The sequence below is a fragment of the Dasypus novemcinctus genome, chromosome 25, assembly GCF_030445035.2.
Source record: "Dasypus novemcinctus isolate mDasNov1 chromosome 25, mDasNov1.1.hap2, whole genome shotgun sequence".
Lineage (NCBI taxonomy): Eukaryota > Metazoa > Chordata > Mammalia > Cingulata > Dasypodidae > Dasypus > Dasypus novemcinctus.
In genome coordinates, this window is record NC_080697.1 from 5,624,777 (window position 1) to 5,645,598 (window position 20,822).

The following is a 20,822-nucleotide window of genomic DNA, read 5'->3' on the forward strand; positions in this document are numbered from 1 at the left end:
AATTTAAATATGACTTCTACCCTGTGCTTTGACAAATTATTTTTCCCAAAAAAAAAGTTTCTCAACGAATATTTGGAGTGATTACTCCACAAAAGCATGATAAATGATATTAATTATAACATTCTGTGAGAATTAAAAGCATATTGTAATAAAGCTTTTAAATTTTGTAACTATCACTGATTTATAGAGACACTTAAAAAATTCAAGGATGTTTAACTTAGCAAGTTTTGCCGAAAGATAAATGAAAAATTTAACCCAAAAATAACGAAGTATAGTTTTGTGTTAATTTATCTATTACTCACTACTATCTTGACTTAGATATGAAACTTTTCGATTCATAAAAATAAAACATGCTCATTGTAAAAAAATTCTTTAAACATGGAAATGTATGAAAAGAATAAAAAAATATCCTGCTTCTGACACCCTCATTACCCCACCCCCAGGTATAAGTACTCTATATTTTCCTTGAGGAATCCCCTTCCGGTGTCTCCAAGAAGGTGAAAATAAATTAACCTTATGCATTTTGATCTTGGCACACTGGGTCAGTGCCACCTTGCGGCAGCAGAGCCACGCTATACAGCCTGGGCTCCGACACCGCACCGCACCGTGCCACCGAAAATCAGACCTGCCTGCTTGCTCCAACTCTGAAATCCTGGTGTTTCCTCCAGAATCAAGCAGAAGCATCCAGAGACCAATTCTTTGACTGCATCACCGAGAGGCCTCCTGATATCACTGGACTCTCTTGAGGTCCAATACTTCATACAACTTACCTTTTATTTTTTTTCTCTTCTCAGTAGAGAGCCTCCAATCGGGATTCAGGTCATCATAGCCTGGCTAAACATGAAAAATATGTACATAACACGTGTAAGAAAATTAGGAGAATCAAATATGTAAGAAAATTAGGTGAAAATCCTCAGAAACTATGGATTTAATTAAATAGCAATATAATGAGATGATGCTTTCCTCTGATCTGTCAGTAACAGCTAATTAAAATCTCTTTCCATGACAGTCTTGAAAAGCTAATTAATCTTACACTTAATATGCACACAAGCAGATATTGTGACTCAATTTAATGAAGAAAATAGTATAAGTACAATTAGACAGCAAGTGTACAATGAATACAAATGAAAGCAAGGCCCATTAAGGATTCATTCTATGGACGCACGCACACACACTTGCGCCGGCCTCCTCTGAGGAAAGCAGTATGCTGTTGTGAATAAACGTGGGCCCGAGACAAGTGAGGTAAGAGCCCCAGCCCGGCTGCCCATATACCAGTGACCCTCCAGGCCTTGGTTCCCACAGCTCTAGGTAACTGTATTTATTAACTTAAAACATATGATAATCTATTAAGTAAAAAATATGAGGGAAACGGACTTTGGCCCAGTGGTTAGGGCGTCCGTCTACCACATGGGAGGTCCGCGGTTCAAACCCCGGGCCTCCTTGACCCATGTGGAGCTGGCCCATGCGCAGTGCTGATGCGCGCAAGGAGTGCCGCACCACGCAGGGGTGTCCCCCACATAGGGGAGCCCCACGCGCAAGGAGTGCACCCATAAGGAGAGCCGCCCAGCGCGAAGGAGGGAGCAGCCTGCCGAGGAATGGCGCTGCCCACACTTCCAGTGCTGCTGACGACAACAGCGGACAAAGAAACAAGACGCAGCAAAAAGACACAGAAAACAGACAACCGGGGGAGGGGAGGGGAATTAAATAAATAAAAATAAATCTTTAAAAAATATATATATATATATATGACCACACAATCATTAAATTAAATCCATTCATAGTCTATTCTCATGGCAACATAGAGTCAAACGCAGCTTTGAGAAGATAGAGGCACATCAATTTCCATGGAAAATAAGAAAACAACAGAGATTTAACCATTGCCTAAGTCTTGGCTCACTGTTATTTATTCTCCAGAATTACACAGGGAAAGACCAGCAAAAAATAATTGCAGTGGTCATTTGAAATTTTTAATGTAAAGAAACCGATGCTATACTTAAGTCAAACAATATTAGCTTTTTTACCAAATGTAACATAAGGAAAAGTATTTTCCTACCAATTTGTCAGTGTCACACACTATAGAGTATCTAAAATAGCTATTTCCTTCCATGGACTAAAAGACATTCTTGCTCTCCCCTATTACAATAAAATTACTCATAGTGGTCCCTGAGAACAGAAGATACATTCCTTTAAAATTTATCAGGAAAAAAATGACCTTAACAGGCTTTTGATAGACCAAGGGAAGAAATGAGTGTCATGGTTTACAGCAGGGTTCTTAACCAGGGGCCTATGAGCTTGAACTGAAATGCAAAAAGAACATTATTCTTGTGCAGACATGCTGGTGCGGGTGTAACATATTTATTAAATAATACACGGTACAGTGTGAACTTAGGAAGGGGTCTGTGGTTTTCACCTGACTGGCAGAGGGGTCCATGGAACAAAAAAGGTTAAAAAACCCTAGTTTATAGAATAATAAAAGTGGTGATTGCATTTCAAAGAATTAGAATACAAAAAGGTACATATTATTGCAAATAATCAACAAAACTGAAATATTTGTTCATTTATAAGGCAGTGTTGCCTCAGAATCACTAGTTTTGCAGGCTCTGACAGCATTTTGTGCATATCGCTATTTATTTATAAAATTACATTTTTGCCTCCCTATTTACATTCTGAAGTACACAAGGGAAATTTAGAATAAAATATTAAAACTTTAAGTAACCTTTATATAGAGGAAGGAAGAGTTCCAGTCAAACAAGATGTAGGGATTAGATGCTCCAGAGGGCTGTTTCCATCCAAAATCTTTGAGCAACTCCAAAAACTGACAATGCCTTCCTCCTCAGAACTACACGAGACAGTGGGCTGCAGTAACTGAGCCAAGTGCCAAATCAAGAAAACATGGCTTTACTAAACGATAGGAGGAATAAGGAAAAAAAAAAAAAAAAAAACAATGGGGGGAAGTAGACGTGGCTCAAGAGAATGAGCTCCCACCTACCACACAGGAGGTTCCCTGATTTGGTTTCCAGTGCCTCCTAAAGAAGACAGGGATCTAGCACGACGGGCAGGGGCAGCAAGTTGACACAACAAGATGATGCATTAAGACACACAAGAAGAAAAACATAATGAGAGCTACAAGACAGGGAACGGAGGTGGCTCAAGTGATTAGATGCCTCCCTCCCACATTGGAGGTCCTGGGTTCAGTTTCCAGTGCCTCCTAAAGAAACAAGGAAGACAAACAGACACAGCAAGTGCAAACAACGAGGGTATGGGGAGAAATAAATAATTTTTTTTAATGACAGGGGAGTGCAGAGCAGATGTAGCTCAGTGGTTCAGTGCCTGCGTCACATGTATGAGGTTCTGGGTTCAATCCCTGGCGCCTCCTGAGGAAAAAAAAAAGAACCATTCTCCAGAATGGACCACATCTTAGGTCATAAACCAAGTCCAAATATGAATGAAAATACAACATAACAGTTTTGAGATGCAGCAAAGGCAAGGCTGAGAGGAAATTTACAGCTCTAAAGGCTTACATTAAAAAAAAAGAAAGATTTCAAATCAGGAACTTAACCTCAAAACTGGAGGTTACATAAAAAGGAGAGCAAAGTAAACCCAAATTTTTTTTAAAAATAGAATCAAAAGTTGATTCTTTGAAAAGATTTTTAAAAACATTTAGCAAGACAAAGAATAAAAGAACTGAAATCAGAAAAGAGAAGGAGGACATCACTACTGACCATACAGAAATAAAAAGATATGAGGATATTATGTACAACTGCATGCCAACAAAATACATAACCTAGATGAAATGGACAAATTCCTAGAAACCCACAAATTACCTACTCTGACCTAAGAATAAAGAGGAGATCTCAAAAGACCAATAACAAGAGACTGAATCAGTCACCAAAAACCTCCCAGCAAAAGAAATCCCGGGATGAGATGGGTTAATTGCTGAATTTTACCAAACTTTCCAAGAATTAACACCAATACTCAAACTTTTCCAAAATCTTGAAGAGAAGGGGATGATGCTTCCCAGCTCATTCCAGGAGGCCAACATCACGTAATACCAAAGCCAGAAAATGGTACCACAAGAAAACGAAATCACAGCTCGATATCCTTTATGAGAATAGGTGAAAAATCCTCAACAAAATACTAGCAAACCAAATACAACAGCACATCAGAAGAATTATACACCATGATCAAGTGGGATTTATCCCAAGTAGGCAAGGGTGGTTCAACATAACAAAAATAATATAATTCATCATATTAATAGAACAAAAGAAAGAAATCACATGATCATTAGCTCTACTAGAGCTAATAAATTCAGCAACATGTTGGGGTACATGAATGTGCAAAAGTCAGAAGTGTTTCTATACACCAGTAATGAACAATATGAAGAAGAAATCAAGAAAATATTCTAGTTACAACAGCAATGAAAAGATCCAAATTATCTGGATAGAACTAACCATGGATGGAAACAATTTAAACAGAAAACTATAAACATTACTAAAAGATATCAAAGAAGTATATAAAGGGAAAGAAATTCCACGTGCATGGACTGGAACACTAAATACATTAAGACCTCAATTCTTCCAAAGCAATTTACAGATTCAATGCAATCCCCATCAAAATTTCGACAAACTGCTTTGTGGAAATGGAAAAGTCAACCACCGAACTGATGGAAGGGTAAGGGGCCCTGAATAGCAAAAAACCATTTTAAAAAGGAAGAACAAACTTGGAGAACACTCTTATTGACTTTAAAACTTATTACAAAACTACATAAGCAAAATAGCATGATACTGGCACAAGGATGAACATACAAACCAATGGAATTACATTGAGGGTTCAGAAATAAATCCTCCCATCCTCTGCCAACTGATTTTTGACAAGGGTACTAAGACCACTCAATGGGGGGAAAATGGTCTTTTCAACAAATAGTGCCTGGAAAACTGGATATTCATATATAAATATAAAGGAACTCTGTATTTTCTGCATGATTTTTCTGTAAACGTACAATTTCTGCAATAAAGAAAAAAAAATTATTAAGTAAGGAGAGGAAAGGAAAAGCTGGAAAAGAAATAAAGAGAAGGGAAGAAAAAAACTTTTAAGCCCCTCCAACAGCAATAACTATGATTTGATTCCACCCTGAGTAAACATAAAGACATGTATTGTGTAATTTGACAAGTCTTAAGAAAAATTAAAGAAAAAATAATCTCATTGGCCTAAGTATTCTGAAATTTTAGAGTGTGCGTTTTTCCATCAAAGTTGCTGACGAGATGGGGCTCCATGAACAAGCAGCATGAGCCTACAGGAGCCAGGTCTCCAGGCGCCCTGGAACCATGCTGTCCTTGCAGATGCTTAAACAATGAGTGCCTCTTGCAAGTTTAATATTAAACTCAAAGTGGAGCCATTTTCTTCCAAAGCTGGGACTCTATCATAGTCATCCTTGTTTTCCCAGTGCCCACCTGTCACAGAAGCTAAATGCTGAGTGAATGCATGAATCAGTCAATGTTTTACCTCATTAAGCTCTAAAGAAAATGTTTAAGCCACAGGAAAATTATGCTAGCATAGTTCTAGTCTTCCTTACACTCTCTCTCTCAAAATGGTGGATTTTTTTCTGCTATTTTGTCAGTAAACTGTGAGAGATTAAAAAAAAGAAAGAAAATTCAGACATCACAGGCTCCACACTTAATCAGCTTACAAACTAGACAGAAAACTAAAAAATGGCTACGAATGAATTTCAACCAAATTTTAAGAATGCCAAAAGAGAGGTATAAATTAAAGCACTCAGGGTCCTCAAAGCACAAAAAGAATTTTGAAATTGGGCTTGAGAAAGATGGATGGAGTATACAGAGTACAAAGAAAGTCCTATTGTGCTATATTTTAAGACTGGATACAATTCAGAGGTAGAAAATGCATGGAGGAAGACATTTCAGCCAGAAAGCATGAAGTAAAAAAAAGGACAGAGATAGGGAAAATACTAAGTTTATTTAAGAATAAAAGTAGATAGTTTAAATCAAATACAAGACATCAGATTTTAACTACCTGCATTTTTACCTTTAGAAGTACATAACAGATACATCCTAGAATCTGAAATAAATATTTAACTTCAAGATAGGTGGAAATCTGATGAAATTATCTGTACTGTGTATTTAAGAACATAAAAAAAAAAAAAACTTGACTCTGCATCAGCCTGCCAAACTAGCAACTTGAACATTTCATTCCTGACAGGTGTTCCTCACTGCTTTCCGAGCTGGCATCCCCTCTGCTCCCCTCTGTACTGTTCAATTTGTCCCACACTTACCCTCCAACAGCCCCAAACACTATCTGGGAGGAGAACCATGATTCTGCAGGCTTCAAGGAACGATCCGATCCCCACCCCCTCCTCCAAGGCATAGGAAAGCACAGCCCAGGGCACGTGCTTCTGGGCCCTGTAGATACATTCTGAAAAGCGAGTTGCACGTCACTCCTCTTTGTATTACGTGCTGCCCTGTGTCTGGAAACAGACCGACGCCATCACGTTGTAGTGCAGTCCTAGCTCAGAGGAAGCTACCCTAGGAATACAGTTTAGGTCATGTGACAAAAAGGTTATTACAGCTAAAGCAGTATTTTACATAGATTTAAGGATTTTATCTGTTGATTTCTTTACCACTAAAATTTAAATATAAGACAGACCCTAACTCCAAGAGCATAAAGGCAACATTTCAACCATTTATTCATTCTACATTTACTACTATTGAATAAACTAAGCCCTATATTAGACCCTGTGGATGAAATACATATTCAGTGCCTCTTCTCAAAGAGCTCACAGTCTAGTGAGTGGTTCACTCAAGATAAATCACATGATACAGCATTTTCCCAGTCATCCCCCATTAAGTCACCCATTTAACAAGCATTAGTTTAGTATCTACTATGTGTCAAACAGAAAATAAAATTAAAATGGAAAAGATAAGCCTTGTGTCCATTAGATCTAAAGAAGCACAAATAAGCAAGTAATTAAACTTCTTGAGAGGAAAATTAAGGCAAAAATAAGATGTAAAGATATAAACAAAACAGATGAGAGATGTTTGAGAAGAAAATCACTTAAGCATTTCTACTATATTCCAGACATAAACAAAATTTAATATTCACAGATTTCTAGCCAGATGGATTTTCATATTGACAATGAAAGCTGAAGTATTTAATCAATTCAAAACTGAATAGAAGTAAATCAGTACAGGCACATCCACAACTATCTTTAATCATTAGGTTTTACTGAGAAAATATTCAATTATAGAAAGTACATTATGAAAGCTGATAAAGTAGGATTTACATAAGGAAAGTCCCAAATGAGCTGAATTTTGGTAAAAGGTTTAAGGTTGTGTAGGGCAGCAAAAATCTTCATTTCTTCTCAGGCAATGTTCACATACCATATACTATATACTGCCTACTACATAGTACCATTAATATCACATGCTAGTGCCTGGCTTGCTCAAGTAAAAGTCATTATCTCTAAATGTAAATTGTATAAGTAAATACTCTGGAAAAATAGTTAAACTGTGAAGTTAGAAGATTTCAGTCAAAATGGTATATTGATTCTAATACTCGGTGATCTCAAGTTAACCTCTTTAGCACTATTCCCATCTATTAAATGGACATAAAACCTTTCTTACTTCATAAGGTTGTTGTGAGACAAGTGAAAAACATGAAAAGTCTACTGTAAATAGCCAAGCCTTACTAAATCTACTTTACAAATGTTATTTATTTCTACCAATCCTTCTTCCCACACTACCAGCTGAATTTTTGCCCTTCCTCTAAGCTTATCTTTTCATAATATTATAATATGATACTTGAATGATTTGTTTATAATTTCCCTTGCACATCTTCAGAGAACATCTTAAACTATGACACTGTATTTCCTACTCCAGCATTTGGTAGAGATTCAATACCATTACAATTTCACCATTATGTTGTTACGAATATAGTGAAAAACCTACTCTTTATAGTACTGTTACACACAAGCTTTATAGCACTTACTCCAGTACACTAGATTTTAATGGCGTCCCTCATATGCTAAAGTTCTAATCTATCACCCAATCAGTGTATGGTTGATCAAACCGCCTATGCTGGACAAGTTATCATCATCACCCCACGCCTCCCTAAATCACAAGTATCTAGGTATCAAGTATAAAATCAAGGGTTTAACCAATGAAAGACTACCTATTATTTATTCTGGTACCTGGTACACAGTAATTAGCTCAAGATTTCAACACATCTGAAGGGGCTGAAGATAAGTAACATCTACTGTTAAAGAGTTTGTCTCTGTGCTTTTAAAGATTAAATAAAAAGAATCCATGTAAAAAAGTCACTATTAAAAAGTGATTCCAACCTACTGTGGTGGTTTGAAGCTGTATCTACCCCAGAAAGACATGTTCTTAAGTTTCTTCCAAGCCTGTGGGTGGGAACCCATTGTGAACAGGCCTTTAGATGAGGCTCCTTCAGGTAGGGTATGAGCCCTCACCCAGGGTGGGTCCTAATCCTCTGACCAGAGGGAGGGAGGGGACACTGCTCTGGAGGAGGAATGAGGCAAACAGCACAAACAGAAGAATGTTCTTCCACTAACTACAACAAAAGTACATCCCTATTATAAGGTGTTAATAATAAGGATGCATATGGGAAAACAATACGCCTAGTGTAAACTCTCGACTGTAACAGTAATATTTTAATATTCTTCCATCAACTGCAACAAAAGTACTACACCAGTGCAAAGTGGAATATTGGAGGTATATGGCAATGTTGGGTTTTTTTACCTGATTTTAATGTAACTATACAAATTCTCTAATTTAAACAAAAATTACAATAATTAAGAAAAAAAACGTGCTAAGTGAAAGAAGCCAGATACAAAGTACTACAAATGGCCTGATCCCATCTGTATAAAGGATAAACATAAATAAATCTATAGGGACAGACTTAGATTAGTGGTTACGCAGGGCTAGGGAAGGATGCAAGGATTGAGAGGTGACTGCTGGGGTTTTCTTTTTGGAGTAATGAAAATGTTCTAAAATTGATTGTGGTGATGAATACACAACTCTGTGATTATACTAAAAAATGTACGCTCTGGATGTATAGGATGGCATGTGAATATATTTAAATAAAACTGCTTTTTTTCAGTACAATGTGCTACTCGATTCACAATTTGTTCTATTGTATTGCTAAAATTTTAATTAAAAGAATTGGACAGCTTTGGAATGATGAGAATAACAGATGTGTGCTACTGTAAAATAGCAACAAAATGAATTAATATTGTCAGTACTCACCTGCAGAGAATAGCACTCTAAGAATAATCAAATCAAAAGACATACCTGCTCGCTTTGGCTCCACTCCCTCTGCTGCTGCAGAGATGGAATAGCCCAGATGCTTAGTTTCCCTGAGAAGTGAATGGCTGCAAGAAGCGTCCCCCGTGGAGAAAGGCTCATCTTAAAGATTCCATCCTATAAACAATTATAATAAAAACAGAGCAACAGACTGACAGCCTAACAGAATGACCCTCCAGAATCTGTAACACTCTTGCAGGGTGTTCTGAAGGGCCCCACTGTCCACACTATATAATACTCCAACATATGGAAAAGGAATCCTGTCTTTAAAAAGTTTACCTACTCGATAGTGTTCTAATTTACATATATCCCATATCCAAATACATGGGTATTATAAAAATGTTCCATCATATCACACATCAATAACACACGTCCTCAACACTTTTTGGGTTGGCCTTAACTAGGTAGTGAATTCCTTGAAATGTGGGCTCACATCTTTGCAAGATTCAACATTAGTACAATGCCTGGAATCTCAAGTATAGAAATCCATGAATTCCTACTACTGAATACACCCACGTGGTGTATACTTATGAATACCCCTAGACACACAAGGTTCATTCACCTTTGCCCTCAGAGATGCTCTGGGGAAAATGATGGAAAAGCACAACTAAGTCAAACCGCATTACCTGTTCTTCTCCTTGGCGACTATAAAACTTGACGCTCAGCATCTTCAACAATCCCAGTGTCTTTGGTACCTACAAAAGAAATGTGCATCAAACCAAATAGATTAACAGAACGCCTGCTCACTGTATAGATGCCATTTATCACACAATGAAAACTATGGCAAATCTAGTGCTTTTTTATTTTTTTTTGTTTTGTTTTAGTTTTTTTTGTTTTTTATTTTTTTCTAGTGCTTTTTTAAATGGTTAAGAAAATCACCAATAGCTGTCAGGATCTTGGCGAGATTGTATTTTTGTTTGAAAAAAAAAAATCCACCATGGGGTAAAATCTTACACCAAATAAACCCACAATCTAATGCTTTTTTAAATACCTCAGTAACAAATCCAGTACAATAAATGAAAATTAGAATCCACTCCAACTTTTCTCAAAAGAGAATGCCCCATGTTACCACTTTATCTTAACATCACTTATAAAAAAGTTCAAAACTCCAATAGAAATTTCACTCAAAGAATTGATCCTACACTTGAAAAGGGCCAGAAAAAAGTCATTTAGAAACCAGTATTTGAAATAAATATAACAGGACATTTTTCTTTTAGGTTTAAGAAATATACTAGTGGCGGCGGACTTGGCCCAGTGGTTGGGGCGTCCGTCTATCACATGGGAGGTCCACGGTTCAAACCCTGGGCCTCCTTAACCCGTGTACAGCTGGCCACATGCAGTGCTGATGCACGCAAGGAGTGCCCTGTCACGCAGGGGTGTCCCCCGTGTAGGGGAGCCCCATGTGCAGGGAGTGCACCCCCTAAGGAGAGCTGCCCAGCATGAAGGAAAGTGCAGCCTGCCCAGGAGTGGCGCTGCACACACAGAGAGCTGACAGAAGATGACTCAACAAAAAGAAGCACAGATTCCCGTGCCGCTGACGGCAACAGAGGCGGACAAAGAAGGCGCAGCAGAGAGAAACAGAGAACAGACAACCGGGGTTGGCGGGGGAAGGGGAGAGAAATAAATAACTAAATAAATCTTTTTTTAAAAAAAAAGAAATATACTAGTGTACCATTTTGTTGAGGTTAACATCCTGCTAAAGATAATCACGAAACAGTAGCTACACATCTCCCAACATTTCCTCACAACACAAGAACAACAAAGGGAAATAAGTGTACAAGATCAGCTGAAGACGGGATCAGCATGACCCGTGTGGAGCTGGTCATGCGCAGTGCTGATGCGCGCAAGGAGTGCCGTGCCACGCAAGGGTGTCCCCCGCGTGGGGGAGCCCCCACGCGCAAGGAGTGTGCCCGAGAGGAAAGCCGCCCAGCGTGAAAAGAAAGAGCAGCCTGCCCAGGAATGGCGCCGCCCACACTTCCCGTGCCGCTGATGACAACAGAAGCGCACAAAGAAACAAGACGCAGCAAAAAGACACCAAGAACAGACAACCAGGGGAGGGGGGGAAATTAAATAAATAAATAAATCTTTAAAAAAAAATAAAATAAAATAACTAAGTGAGAAAAGAAAAGCCATCAAACCCCACTATGTTATCTCCACAGCTCCAGCCAGCCCAAACACGCAGTCTACCATCAGCCTTTACGATAAGAAAAAACAGATGGACAAAGGAAACAAGCAATGGTATCTAAAGCCAGCCTAAAACCTCTGTCAAAAAAACTACATCTATCATAACCCTGAAAATGTGAAAGAGGCTCCAGGTCAAGCAGACACAGACTCCAAGAAAGACCCTGAATGTGTAGGTGTGACTTGTAAACTTCCAAACTCACAACTCTGAGGAGAGAAGAGGCAGAAGGGGAGCAGCTCCCTGTGTCACCCGGGTGAGGAAGGGGAAATTACGCAAAGGTGGGAAACTTGAGTGCTAGAAGACAAAAAGAGAACCACAAAATCAGAGGAATTCTATCTCCTCTTCTCCCACCAAAACAAAACAAGAGTCAAAAAATCCACCAACCTATTTGAACTTTGCTAAAATGACAAAAAAAAAAAAAAAAAGGCACCATTAAACTAGGAATCTTGTAAAACATTCTAATATGAAAATGAACAAGAAGATTCAAAAATACCTTGCAGAAAAGTAGAAAATAAAAGTTGACACATTAAAGGAAACTACCCCTAGAAAAACAACCATGAGGCAAAAGCAAACACTGCGAACAGACTTAAATATACTTAAGCACTAAAAGATAAGAAAAAACTGAAACACTACCTTGAATCAGAAATTCAAAAACCAAAATAGAATTCAACAAGGAAAAAGGGGGGGGTGGGCAAAGGGGATGCAGGTGAAGGAGACCAATGAAGGACAAAATTACCTTAACAAATGAAGAATAAATTATAAGTTACTCAAATGGTAATTTAATAAGGGGCTTTCCTGAAAAACAGAAAAACAACCAAACAATGAAACTATGAAAAAGAGAGAAGTAAAAAGGAAATGAGGTAAAGGAAAAATGAAGAAAGGTTCAAAAAAAAATTGGAAATAGAAGACAAAGAAAGAATAACATTTAAATTATCAAATATATGAGGCCCTAAAGAAGAATAACAAAACCAAGGAACAAAATTAATATTTAAAATTATAATCAAAATCACCAAATTCTAGCAAACCAAATCCAAAAGCATATCAAAAGAATTTTACACCACGATCAAGTGGGATTCATCCACCAAAGGTGGCTCAGCATAAGAAAATGAATAAATATAGTGATATATTATTGTTAATATATTATTAGTATTAATACAACAAAGGGGAAAAAAAACACATGATCATCTCAAGTGATATAGAAAAGTCATCTGACAAAATCCAGCACATCTACTTTATAAAACACTCAGAATACTAGGAATAGAAGAAAACTTTCTCAACATGATAAAGGGCGTATATGAAAAATCAAAGTTACTTATTAACAGTGAAAGACTGTAAGCTTTCCCCTAAAGATGAGGACAAGACAAGGATGCCCACTGTACTAATGATATTCAGTGTTGTATTAGAAGTTCTAGCCAGAGCAATTAGGCAAAAGAAAGAAGTAAAAGGAATCCGAATTGGAAATGAAGAAGTAAACCTTTCCCTATTTGCAGGTAACATGATCCTATATACAGAAAAACCTGAAAAATCCACAGCAAAGCCAATGAAATTAACAAGCAAATTCAGCAAAGTGCCAGGGTACAAGACCAAGAGCTAAAAGTCAGGAGTGTTTCTATATACTAGTAACGAACAACCTGAAGAAGAAATCAAGAAAAATGTTCAATTCACAATAGCAACTAAAAGAATCAAATACATAGAACAAACCTAAGCAAGGATATAAAGGAACTGAACACAGAAAACTACAAAATATTGCCAAAAGAAATCAAAGAAGACCTAAATAAATGGAACAGCATTCCACGTTCATGAACTAGAAAGACTAAATACTGTTAAGATGTCACTTCTACCCAGAGTAAGTTAAAGATTCAACACAATCCCATTCATAAATCCAACAACTTCCTTTGCAGAAATGGAAAAGCCAATCACCATCTTTATATGGAAGAGTAAGGGGCCCCAGATAGCCATGGCCATCTTGAAAAAGAACAAAATTGGAGGATTCACACTTCCATTTTAAAAACTTTTTATGAATAAAGCCACAGTAATCAAAACATCATGGTACTAGACACAAAGACAAGACATATATACCAATGGAATTGAGTTGAGAGCTCAGAGATCAGCTGCCACATTTACAGGCAACTGATTTCTTACAAGGTTGCCAAGTTTACCAATGGGGAAAGAATAGTCTCTTCAACATAGAGTAATGGAAAAACTGAAAACTGGAAGACCATGTGCAAAAGAATGGTGGACCCTAGCTAAGACCATATACAGAAATCAACTCAAAATGGATCGAAGACCTAAATATTAGAACAAAGATCATAAAACTCATAGAAAAAAAACATAGGGAAGCATCTTCAGGACTTCATGTTAGGCAATGGTTTCTTAGACTTTACACCCAAAGCACAATCAACAAAAGGAAAAATAAATAAATGGGACCTCATCAAAATTTAAGACTTTCAACTGAGAGAGTTCTACAACTGCAAGCAGGAGAACCCCATCCATCAGCCATGTGGGATCTAAAACCCTCTCGATTTAGAGGTGGAGTGGACATAGCCATCCCAGAGTCCTTAAGATGGAGGAATGAAATATGGATTAGAGTGGACTTACTGGTATTCTACTATAGAATAATGCTGACTCTAGCAATGGAAGAAATTGTATCACTGATGTGGAAAGAGTGGCTACAGGAGTTGCTGAGGGCAGGGACAGGGAAGAAGAGGTGTGATATGGGGGCATTTTCGGGACTTGAAGTTGTCCTAAATTGTACTGCAGGGACAGATGCAGGACATTATATATCCTGCCATAATCCACTGAATGGACTGGGGGAGAGTGTAAATTACAACATAAACTATGAAAAAAAAATTAAAAACTTTTGGTCCTCAAAGGACTTTATCATGAAAGTAAAAATACAACCTATTCAATGGAGAAAACATTTGGAAAATACATATCCAATAAGGATTTAACATTCAGAATATATAGTAAAATCACACAACTCAATATCAAGAAGACAAACAACCCAGTTAAAAACTGGACAAAAGACTTGAATAGGCATTTTTCCAAGGAAGATATCCAAATGGCCAAAAAGCACATGTAAAGATGCTCAACATCTTTAGCTGTTAGGAAAATGCAAACCAAAACTACAATGAAATACCATTTCATACACTACAGTGGCTACTACTCTTAAAAAATGGAAAATTACAAAAGTTGGGGAGGATATGGAGGAATAGGAACATTCATTCATTGCTGGTAGGAATGTAAATGGAGCGGCCACTGTGGCAAAAGTTTAGTGGTTTACCAAAAAGTTAAATATAGAGTTACCATATGACCCAGCAACCTTCCCTCTAGAAATATGCTCAAAAGAATTAAAAGCAGGGACTCGAATAGATATTTGCACATCAATGTTCATATTGGAATTATTCACAGTTGCTAAAAGATGAAAGCAATTCAAGTATCCATCAACTAATGAATGGATAAACAAAATGTGGTATATACAATGAAATATAATTCAGCCATAAAAAGGAATAAAGTTCAATGAAATAAGCCAAACACAAAGGGACAAATATTGTTTGATCTCAGTGATATGAAATAATTAGAATTAGCAAATTCATAGTCAGAAACCAGAATATATGTTTCCAGGGGCCAGGGTGGCAGTGGGGAATAGGGAGTTAATAAATTGTACAGAGTTTCTATTTGGGGTGACAGAAAAGTTTTGGTAATGGATGGTGGTGATGGTAACGCAACATTGTGAACATAACTAACAATGAATTGTATATCAGAATGTGGTTAAAAGGAGAAATTTTAGGTTGTATGTTATTAGAATAAGAATTTTATAAACATCATAGGACTGTACAACACAAACAACAAATCCTATAGTAAATGAAGGACTATAGCTAACAGTACAATTTTTTAAATGTTCTTTCATAAATTATAACAAACATACCATATTAATGCAAGGTGTTATTAATAGGGTGATATATGGGAACTTTATATTTTCTGCATGATTTTTCTGTAAATCTACAACTTTTCTAATTTTTTTTTAAAGAAAGTAGGTTTCTTCCTACTTTAATATATGTATAATTCAAGAAAAATGTTCCAGAAATAGAGAAAGATGTGAATCTATACATTGAAAGACTCTACCAGGTAATCTAGAAAAATTAACCCAGAATGACCAACTTCAAGAAGAACCCTAAGGAAACAGATTTCAAAGACAAAGAAAATTCTGAAGACTGCCAAGCAAAAATGAGCAACAAACTACAAAGGGAAAACAACGTGACTTACAGCAGACTTTGCAAATCCAACAAGCAAGGCAACAACAGAATAGCATTTTTTAAATGTTCAATGAATAAAAACCAAGGATTTTATACCCAGTCAAGTTTTCCTTCAAATATTCAGGCTCGAAAAAATAATTCTGACTATATGAGAACATATGGAGCTCTTCACCCACGAGCCCTTCTCAAAAGCTCTACTACAGGATATACTTCATCAAAATTTAAGAGGTAACCAGGGGACCTGGCTGTGGCTGGGCCGGAGACGCAGGACAAACTGCTCCGGGGCCTGGCCTGGAACGACCCCCACGGCGACCTCTCCAGTCCCGTCCCCCTCCTGAACACAGCCTTGGTCTGCTGGCGCCGGGAGCTGAGGCCCAGCCCTCAGCCTGAAGGACAGCCAGGCTCCCAGGAGCAGCCCCCCGCACCTTAGCTCCGCCCTGCACTGCCAAGTACAGCTGACGTTTCTGGGCATTAAAAAAGGTGTGTGGGGGGGGACGTAACCTGAAAAACTTCAATAAAAGAAGTGATGGTGAGCATTTTGAAATATAAGGCTAAAAAGTGGAGACAAAGATAGAAACTAACGTACAACAGTATGTGATTTGACAAAGTAGAAATAGTGAAACTTAAAAAAAGGAGAAAGAAAGGGAAAAAAGGAAAATAGAATATGCTGATTTTCTGTATAAGCAATAGGTGGAAGTTAAAGAATACCAATAAAACTGATAAAGAGTAAAATATTCGAAGTCATTGATAACATCACTAAGAATAATTTTAGTCAAATGATGGAGGTAAATCACCACATGGCTAAATTCAAGAGAGAATAGAAAGACAGGAATTGGAAACAGCAAGCATAGATAATTCTTTTGAGCAATATTTTAAAGGGAAAGACATGGGGCATTAGGTGGAGGGCAAAGTTATATACTGTTAAATCCAATGGCAAAAAAACGCATGATGTAGGAGTTTTGCTTCAATGAGCAGACGAGCAGAGAGGCTGGCTTTAGCCAGAGGAAAGGTAGTTCACCTGTGGTAATAAGAGAAAAGACACTATACATAGGTACAGATCACAGACGTGATGAGCTTTTATGGAAATAGTCTTCTGTCTGCTTATATTTTCTCAAGGAGACAGGATTTCTCCAGGACAGAGGATTCTAAAAGGTCTGTAGCCTTCCCACAACAATATTCTTCACTAAAAAACTAGCAGCAGCAATAACATAAAAAATACAATTTTCCCCAAAATTTTTATCTTAAGAATATAAATAGATAAATAATACTTAACACTGGTATATCTTTTTCCAATTTTTCAAGTGCTTTCACATATATTATCTCATTTGATCCTGGCAAAAGACTTTATTCAAGTGGTAAATGAGGAGCTGGCATTCAAATGCCAGCCTTCTAACCCCAGAGCCTAAGTTCTTTACTGTCTCCCAGTTACTGGGTTCTAACCTGGCACCAGCGATGGCTTACTGCACTCATCTGTGGCCACAGCTGTCTCCTCCAATATCCAGTAAACCCCTAGAGGGCTGCTACAAGGAACTTTATATTCCTAATACCTGGAGCAGTGATTAAACATTGAAAAAATTGATAAATAATACTGTCTTACCAAGCTGACACTGACATTAATTTGGAAACTTTGGTCAAAGCATATTCTGAATTTTGCATAGTCTCTTATACAACATAGCAGACTTGTGACAGATGAGAATATACAAGCTAGCAACATTTTTTTCAGTCAATATCTACCCCAACACGACATCAACCTTAAGCAAACAGTAAGAGGAGGTTCAAGGAGAACATCTGCCAGCTGACAAAAGAATTAATCCCATAACCTCATATTACTTTGAGGTAGGGGAAGGCTATACAGAATGATTGTAAATTCAGCTGCAGACACAATGAAAGCCACTAAGGTAATCATAAAAACACTTGCAGCATTTCAAGAAATTAATCATACAGCAGAGCATTCAATTTGCAACTCAAAAACTTTTCCCCACTTATTTGGTCAGTGCACACGCTACTCCTTTTAAAGATGCCAATACCGAAGCCGGGAAGGGCCAGGCACAGCAGAGCAGATGCCGGCACCGCAGCCAGGTGGAAGCACAGAGAATTCAAAGCCGCGGGGGAAACGTCTTCACAGAACCTAACAGGCCACTCTGTCACAAGCCTTGAGCACACTGTACTGAAAAGGACTTACAAAGTTTGCGTATTTTACCTCTCCTTGCATCCTCCACACTTAACTATTTTTTGGGTTTTTTTCCCATCAACCTTAAATTTTGAAAAGCTTCCTAGCTACAGAGTACTTGAAATGATTGTTATACAAAGAAACATGATATCATTCTCCTGGATTCACCAATTATTAACATTTTGCCACATTTGCTTTATCTTCCTGTGTGTGCATATATCAACTTTTTAAAAAATATTTTTGACTGAACCATTTAAAAATAAGCTGCAGATATCACACTTAATTTCTGTCAGATTCGAGAGAAAAATTTCTTCACTCTTTCCAAGACCTGCCCTGAAGCACCTCACAAATAAAATCACACACTGCATATGAATTAAATCAGAGCAATAAACATAACTAACATGATTAAACTACTGCAAACATGACATAATATGTCCAACATGAACAAGCAACTCCTACCTCACTCTTTTTTATAGATGCCGTGATTATCTTCAGAGCATAAATTTGACAGTGCCGAGAGAAAGGTGCTAAAAAGGAACTAGAAAATCTAGTTCTATTCCCTATCTTCCTATTTTCACAAAGATCAATTACAATCTCAGGGATCTTTGGCCCCTTATCTGTGAAATGGAGCTAATAATACTCAAACTATCCTCCTCTCTAGGTTCTACAGAGAAAATGAATGGGTGGTAATCAATGAACAATGAATAGAAGTAAAAGCACAAAGCATGACACTGTATCAATTGATCTAAAAATATAAATTGTTTCAAGGTCTAGTGCCATATATAAACCAACCTCATTATAAAGAGTCAATCTCAAAAAAAAAACCCAAAGCCCACTATTACTATACTGAGTTAAATTCATAATCAAACATTTCAGCATATGCTAAAGGCTCAAGAAAAGAATTTAATGGAAGCTTACAGTAACTGCTAAAGATTTCTTTTCGAAGTGCTTCTTCATTAGTACATTTTCAATACCAAAACCTTTAATCCTTTGATGTTTTAGAAGACTATTTCCAATTAATATACTTTAAGACAGAAATAACAGGACACCAGAAAAGGGAGCTCCACCATTTTGATCTGGCCAAGTGAGTCTAATAACTCCAGGTTTGCCCACAGTTGAGATCAAGGAGGGAAGCCCTGAGAGGCTCAAGGAACTGAGGCACAGGGAGAGATGTCTGCTCATTCACAGCTGAGTTCAAGGAGAAAATAGAGAGAGGAGGCAAGATGGCGGCTGAGTGAACTTCCCGGTTACTAGCTCCTGGAGGGAATCGGCCGGGAGGCGTCGGAGACTCTTTGGGACCGGGCTGTTTCGGGATTTTTCCTGGTCCGGAGGTGTCTGGACATCGATTTGGAGGGAAGGTAACAGAGAGGATCCGTCTGTGAAATATACACGGAGATCCCAGCTACGTGTGGAGGATTCCCTCCTTGGGTAGGCAGAGCCGAGGCAGCTAGCACCGCGCCGAGGCCCGGCGGGCGGCGGCCAGGGTAGCCTAGCTGGGCCGCGGTGGGCAGCGGGTGGGCGATCCGAGCCACGCCGCGGCGGGCGGCGGGCGGGAGAGCCGAGCCGCGCTGTGCCCCGCCGGGCGGCGGGCGGGAGAGCCGAACCCAGCCGAGCCGTGGCGGGCGGCGGACGGGGAAGCCGAGCCCAGGCGAGCCCAGCCGCGCCGCAGCGGGCGGCGGGCGGGAGAGCCGAGCCGCGCTGTGCCGCGGCGGGCGGCGGGCAAGGGAGCCGAGCCCAGCCGAGCCTAGCCACGCCGCGGCGGGCAGCAGGCGGGGAAGCCGAGCCCAGCCGAGCCCAGCTGAGCCGCGGAGGGCGAGGGGGCCGAGCCCGGCCAAGCTCAGTCGAGCCCGGCCGCGCCGCGGAGGGCGGCGAGCGGGAGAGCCGAGTCGCACTGCGCCGCAGCGGGTGGCGGGCAGGGAAGCCGAGCCCAGCTGGGCCCAGCCGAGCCCAGCCGAGCCGCGGCGGGCGAGGGAGCCGAGCCCAGCCGAGCCCAGCTGAGCCGCGGAGGGCGAGGGAGCCGAGCCCAGACGAGCTTGGCCGAGCCCAGCCGCACCGCGCCAGGCGGGAGAGCCGAGCCGCGCTGCGCCGTGGCAGGCGGCGGGTGGGAAAGCCGAGCCCAGCCGAGCCCAGCCGAGCCGCGACGGGCGGGGGACCCGAGCCCAGCCGAGCCTAGCCAAGCCCAGCCGAGCTGCGGAGGGCGGGGGACCGGAGCCCAGCCGAGCCCAGCCGAGCCTGGCAGCGGGGTTTCTGTTCTTTGTTTTTTGGGTTTTTTTTGTTTTTTTTTTTATTTTATTTTATTTTATTTTTGTTGTTGTTGTTGTTGTTTTTTTTTAATCCTCTCTTTCCTGTCCCCATTATTCTTCTTATACTATTTTATCTTAACAGTACAATAGGTCCTACAGGAAATACCTCACATTTGCTGGGTTTCCTCACCCTCCACTGCCTCATTTCTCTGTGAATAGATTTAACCTATCTACAATATCCCCTTTCCCCTACAACTTGATATCCTCCACCATCTGCTATCTCTCCTATATTCCATCTCCCTTTCTTTGATCCACAAACTGTCTAACTCTTAATTTCTAATACCTTTGTTTAGTTTTCCATCTGGTATTCATCCCTGAAACTATTACCTTTCTTTTCTCTTTCCCTCTCTCACGAAAACAATAGCCTCTTAGTACGTACCACATTCCTCCCATATTCAGTCGTCTACCTCATTATAGGTACTTTCCTACTACTATAACTCTACACAATTTACATGATCTAACCTCCATCCTCCCAGAACTCATATTGTTGCTTTGTTAACATATATCACCAATACTACTTCACACTTTTTCCTCCCTTACACAATTGCCTTTCCCCAGCACTAATACTTTCCT

At 39.3% G+C, this 20,822-nt stretch overlaps 1 protein-coding gene across 1 annotated transcript in view; it reads right to left on the reverse strand.

Moving 5' to 3' along the window:
• The window catches only part of NBAS (NBAS subunit of NRZ tethering complex), a 347,044-nt gene that overhangs the window by 259,315 nt on the left and 66,907 nt on the right, over window positions 1-20,822 (reverse strand). Inside the window, exons 11-13 of the mRNA XM_058288021.1 lie at window positions 9,965-10,033; window positions 9,327-9,455; window positions 771-834 (exon numbers count right to left, since the gene is read on the reverse strand). Coding sequence (XP_058144004.1) covers window positions 771-834; window positions 9,327-9,455; window positions 9,965-10,033 — 262 coding nt within the window. The remainder of the gene's footprint in view (window positions 1-770; window positions 835-9,326; window positions 9,456-9,964; window positions 10,034-20,822) is intronic.